Source organism: Pundamilia nyererei, unplaced genomic scaffold (genome assembly GCF_000239375.1).
Source record: "Pundamilia nyererei isolate P.nyererei 1_Seehausen unplaced genomic scaffold, PunNye1.0 scaffold00556, whole genome shotgun sequence".
NCBI classification, from domain to species: Eukaryota; Metazoa; Chordata; class Actinopteri; order Cichliformes; family Cichlidae; genus Pundamilia; species Pundamilia nyererei.
The window spans coordinates 46686-52920 of record NW_005187957.1 but is presented as its reverse complement, the minus strand read 5'-3'; the positions used below and the strand labels follow the sequence as shown (position 1 = coordinate 52920).

General features: G+C 41.7%; 1 protein-coding gene across 1 annotated transcript in view; it reads left to right on the top strand.

Moving 5' to 3' along the window:
* Positions 1 to 6235, top strand: part of LOC102198694 (voltage-gated potassium channel subunit beta-3-like) — a 16658-nt gene that overhangs the window by 2193 nt on the left and 8230 nt on the right. Inside the window, exons 2-5 of the mRNA XM_013907851.1 lie at positions 3860 to 3903; positions 3990 to 4027; positions 4719 to 4798; positions 5209 to 5253. Coding sequence (XP_013763305.1) covers positions 3860 to 3903; positions 3990 to 4027; positions 4719 to 4798; positions 5209 to 5253 — 207 coding nt within the window. The remainder of the gene's footprint in view (positions 1 to 3859; positions 3904 to 3989; positions 4028 to 4718; positions 4799 to 5208; positions 5254 to 6235) is intronic.

The window sequence follows — 6235 nt, the reverse complement described above, 5'->3', positions numbered from 1 at the left end:
TTACAATGAATCACGTTATTGACATCCGGCTATGAAGGAGTATTGATGACAGCGTTGCTTGGTTTCATGTCTTGGGCTAAGACTACATTTTAAAACCAGTGGCTTGGATCTGGTATGAATCCTGTTGTCTCAAGATGAAAAATGACTTTATTTGAGAAACAATCTCGAATTATGCGTCTGCGGGAAATCAATGACAAAACTCAGGGCATAACTGGAAACTCCTTTTAGCCCCATATTCTTCCGCGTCACCTGACGTGAGCCTCCCGAGAATGCGGCTAAACGCAGACTCGATGCAATGACTGTATGATTTGTGAGGTTAGAGCACTGGGTTAAAAGAGGTTTCCACTTACATCACAAGTTACAGTATAGATTTCCTGCAGAAGTCTAAATCACGCTTTGGTTGTGGACTTGGACTACATGCATGATTCACTTGACTGTAATTGATTTTAGACTTGACCCAGACTTGGAAATAATGCCTTTGAACTGCATGATAAACTCTTACTGTGTGCTGACTTGTTTGAAGACGGTGGAACAAACTTGGACTCTAATATGTATATATATATCAATTATTATCTATTTAACCTGACTTGTACTTTAATGTAATCTATCTGATGTGCACATTGTAAACAGCTTCTGTCCAGTAATTTGGTCTCAGACTGCGTTTTTTAAACTGCTGACTTTAATCAGGACTTGGGTTGTAATTATTGTTGCTTGGATGTGTCCTCAATGAAATACTTGAAGTGCAGTTTTTAAAAACAGCTGGATTTAACTTGAACTTTAATGTGAATTTGGATGTTTTCAGCTCAGACGTGTTCCTAGATTTAACTTTAACTTGGACACTAACATGAATATGTTTTCAGCTTGGACTCATATTTGAGTCATCATTGATGATTTCAGACTCGACTTTGAATTGGATTGTTGAAACCTCAATGAGCTGGTGTAAGACTTGGTAACTTGCATGTGAATCTTGTTTTCTTGCCTCAGACTTAGAGGTAAATGTCATGGATTTGTAGTTATTCCACTTGGATGTGAGCCTTTGTTTGATCTCGAACACAAGCACCTCGGTCTTGGATGTGAATGAGTGTTGCAGACTTGAATTACTCGAGTCAGTTTACGTGTCAGACTTTAATTGAGTCTCTTTCTGTTCGATCACTGAAGCGTGTCGCTGGTTTTCAGACTGAAGGTCATTTCATCAGAGCCACACTTGAACAGAGGGGAGGTGGAGGTGTTTCTAAAGCGGCCGGCTGATGTTTGGATGTTTGTGTCTGGCTGTGTTTGATGTGTGAAAACTGTAAACGTCAGTAAAAACACAGCTGATTGGTCAGCTGCTGCTGCTGTTGGGGGTATTTTTAGCAGCGCCGTCTGAAGCTGCTCTTTGTGGTATTTTTTATCCTGACATGAAACATGCGCTCCCTCCCTCATGTATGTTCTGTACCATCTGCACAGCGTTAATCAGCCTCAGCTCTGTGACCTCTGACCTCACATTCATGTTGATGAATGTACAGCGAGTTTGCTTAAATTAAAGGCACTGCTGTAATCACACTGTGCGATAAGTTGATTGGTTTCGACATAAAGCTTTAAATCATCCTGACTGATGACCACAGCTCCCATCATGCACTGCTGCTGACTCCAACAGTGACTTTAAATCTTCCTGCTGTTGCTCCCTAACTGCAGCGGCAGCAGTCCTCGTTAGCGTGGCTGCAGACCTCAGTCTGGCCCTGAATGACCTCAGTGTGCTTTATTGCCACTGAGCACATTAACAAGGTGATGACCAATGAAATCTCGTGGAGGCTGTTGATGCTGCGTGTGGTTTATATGTCAGGCTGATACAGTGGTCATCACTGTATCAGCCTGACAAGAGCAACAAATCAATTAGACGCTAACGCGATCAAATCATCGATAAAGCTACAACGCTGACCGTCTGCATACAAAGCTAATGTTGGTATTTAATGCAAGTGAAAGATCTCAAAATCCCTTTTGGGGTTGGATTCAGCATAAAGCTGCCTAATCAAACATGCGGAGCTACCTGCTGCCGTACCTGCTGTTCCCGACTGTTCCCGACTGTTCCCGACTGCTCCCGACTGCTCCCGACTGTTCCCGACTGTTCCTGACTGTTCCCGACTGTTCCCGACTGTTCCCGACTTTTCCTGACTTTTCCTGACTGTTCCCGACTGTTCCCGACTGTTCCTGACTGCTCCCGACTGTTCCTGACTGTTCCCGACTGTTCCTGACTGTTCCCGACTTTTCCTGACTGTTCCTGACTGTTCCCGACTGTTCCTGACTGTTCCTGACTTTTCCTGACTTTTCCTGACTGTTCCCGACTGTTCCCGACTGTTCCCGACTGTTCCCGACTGCTCCCAACTGTTCCCAGCTGAAACTAGCATCTTTCTCTGTCCAGGACAATGATGCAGTCCATTTACCCCTTTAATGATCATACAGACTGAGTGGACTTAAATACATCGGAGCACGGATGTTTGAACTTGGGAAGGTTGATGTCAAACCCGAGTTAGTGTGTTCAAGATAAAGCGAGGAAACACGTGACTTTTTAGGTATCACCAGCAATACATGATAATACTTATTTGTTTTGCACTTAAAAAAACATCAGTGCAGAACATTCATAGAGTCTGATCAGTGCACTGCTTACTTACTGAGTCACAGGTATGTAACGGTAGAAGTACACCTTAAAGTTTTGGTACTGTTGACCTTTAGTGCCGCCATCTTGAATTGTTAACTTGGAGCTGTTCTGGCTTAGTTGGAAATGTGAGTTGATGGGACTTTCCAGACTCCATTTCTGACTGGGAGCTCAACTTATTCTAGCCCAAAGTGGTTATGAGGAGTTACGGTAAAGTGAAGCGCACATAGTAAACTGCAGGCAGAGCTGATTCTTCTGCCTGTACTCAGACGACAGTACCTTCAGAAGGCTTCACGCTCTACATCAAATATACCCGTAAAGCTTGTCTTCTCTTCTTTCTGAAACCATTTGAATCTCTCTGGCACAAATTAACTGAGTTACGGTCATTTAAAGAGTGCTTGTAAAATGGGCTGATTTAAAAAAAAAAAAAGAATACTGAGGAGTCTCCATGAACTTATTTTGAACATTAATAAGCAATCACCAGCCATCTCACGTTTCCAGCCAGCAGGCCCATGAGGTCGCTGCTGTGGTGCTCCTCAGAGACTCACCCTGTGGCCATCCCAGCTCCGCTATCTTACCGGTGATGATAGAAGTCTTTGTTCCTGCTAAGGTGGATTTCTGGTTCAAGTGTCTCTGTGCTGAGCTCTTTGAGGGTGCAGAGCAGAACAAGAACAGTTGCAACAAACTGAAGACCAAGAAAGTGGAATTTGAGTCCACAGGATGTGAAACTCAATGAAGAACAACAGCAGCAGCAATAGGAACAAATCGATTGTTAAACCATTAAAAATAAGCACTAAACTTGATCGAACCATGAATCAAACTGGAACCATGAACACTGATCAGTGCAGTGAAGTATAAAAGAAATTAAACCTTTTTAAGTTCTAAAGGTTTACGTATCAGGACATAAATTAAACACTCTGACCTAAACACAGCCTCAGATGAACACATGACATATTACACCGTGTCATCATTTATTTAGCAAAAACTGAATCATGACTGTGTAATATGAATCTGGAGACACAAACTACAATGGTGCGCATGTGTGTGGAAAACAGATCCATGTAGTTCAAAAACAAATCTATAAAACAGCATTTACAGTCTGCGAACGATGTTCTAATTGTGCCTTTAAATGATGCATAAATAAATGAATTTATTTGTTAATGTAACAGGAGGGTTAGTCTGGTGTAATGATCCATCAGTGGACCTGCTGATTTGGTTGTTTTGCAGGAATCTTGGGAAATCTGGGCTGAGAGTGTCCTGCTTAGGACTGGGTGAGAGCTGCAGCAGACACACACTGTAAGCACATTTCCATATATCCAGCACACACAGTCAGTGTTACTTTTTTCTGTCTTCACAGGAACATGGGTGACATTTGGTTCTCAGATCTCTGACGAGGTACGAAGTGTTGGTGTGTTTGTTTACCTACACAAATGTGGACCTGGCTACTGCCACTCACCAACGGAGGACCTGCAAACCAAAAGGGTTCAGTTAAAATCAAGCTACAGGATGTCTAGTGAATTTATTTGAAGTCAGTATATACTTTTAACGTGGCTCTTCTAGGTTTGACCTTTTGCTGCCATTTAAAGTTCAGCTGTACTCTCCATATATCTATTATTGTCAGAGGTGTATTATATGCAACAATTAATTTATTCAATGATGAAGCGTCTGTGATTATTTTGGGAATATTTGAGTCACGTCAGCATGTTTAAATGTTAAAAATAATATAGTTAAAGCAGCTGTACTTTTATAAGAACGTCTTTAACAACTGCTTCACATCCTTTCATGTCCATTTTTGGCTCCACTGAAGGCGACCGAGGCTCCGGAGACAGGAAATCAAAGTTCCTGCTTGGAAAGTTTTGAAGGATAAATCAAAAAGCTGTTTGTCAGGTTTCATTTTAGTTTGAAATTACATTAAAAAATAGATTTAAGTTATATTTCCAAAGAAACGAGGTCCTCACTTGGTCAGTGCAGACAGACGGTCCACTGCTAGTAATGTAGGAATGTGTGTGTGTGTGCTAAATGCATGAACACATATTACATAACCACTTCTGCAGATCTGTGCTTGTATTAATGTGTGTGTGTGTAGATGGCAGAGAGCGTGATGACGGTGGCGTACGACAGCGGAGTGAATTTGTTCGACACAGCGGAGGTTTACGCCTCGGGGAGGTACAGTACCGACTGTCTGCTCGTCTGATCTCAGCTGGTTCCCGTCCACCTCGCTGCACCGCAGCCTTAATTAGTCCATAAGAAAGGATGTATAGACCGCTGCAGGGCGGCTGCATGGACACAGTGGAGGTCGCCGGGGGGCGTCGCAGAGTGCACGTTAAAAAACAAAAACCCCCTCTGCCTCTGCTCTCAGAGACATGAAACATACATGTAAACTCTGAACAGCATCCCGGCCTCAGATTCTATTTATAATAAACCCTCCAAGTTCTTCTCTCATAAGAGTTTCTTTGATTCAGCTTATACACAAAAGAGGAATTATCTTAAAGAATTTTTAAGGTTAAATGTCTTACATTTATAAGATTGTCTGAAATCTTGATGTAAATCTTTGATTGTGTGAGTTTGTGTTTCAGGGCGGAGACGACTCTGGGAAACATCCTGAAGAAGAAAGGATGGAGGTAAACCAGCTGGTCACTGTTAGCCTGTGTTACGTTCTTAGTCTAGGCGAGTATTGAACGCAACAAGAAGTTGTCCCACTCACACACCACCCAAGCAAGAACACCAACAACATCTTTTTAAAGTGCTAAGCAGCCATTTATTTGCTTCAGCAGTGAGCAGTGCCAAAAATAACAAACAAAACTCCCTAGTGGTCCCTACGCTTTCCTACACAAAATGAAAACCAAACAAAAGACAATTCACTTACCCAACTTTCTAAATGAAAAACAGGAGAAAACTTAATCAACAAAAATGGCTTCTCACGCCTACTAGGCTGCTGCAGTGAAGGATATATACAAGGTGAACAAAATACACGATTGCTACTTGACAAATCTATTTACAGCTATTTACAAAATTGAAGTACTAACGCCAGACACACACAAGGTTATACTTGCAAATCACTTTGTCAAAGAAACTCTACACAGCAACAAATCAAAACAAAGGTTCTTTGTTGGATGGTGGAGGTTAGGAGAGAGGGGGCCAGGTGGCTGTCATCTGGTAGTTAAGTACTGGAGGTGATTAGCCAATTATCCAATCCAAGGTCTGGAGGAGACTCCACCCAACTACTCAGCAGGCACGCCCAGGTGTCCACCTCCTAGGAGAGAGGGAAAAAAACCCATAGCCATCCTCTGGTGGGAGGAGTCACACAAAACAAACACTGCCAACATTAGATCATAACACCTGTGAGAAACCAAGAAAAACAGGATGTAAACTGGAAATATGACCAGTTTCTGAAATCATTTCATTTATATCAACAATGTTTGGGATTGAGAGATTCTGGCTTTAAAACTGGTGAATTAATACTTTACCTGTTTTTACATTTTTTTTTAGTGTCTCTTAAATATTTTGCTTTGATTTGATTTATTTTATTGTGTATTCACTTCATCATTTTTCTGGGATATAAATTTTGTATTTAAATTTATTACAATTTGTTAGATTTTTTAG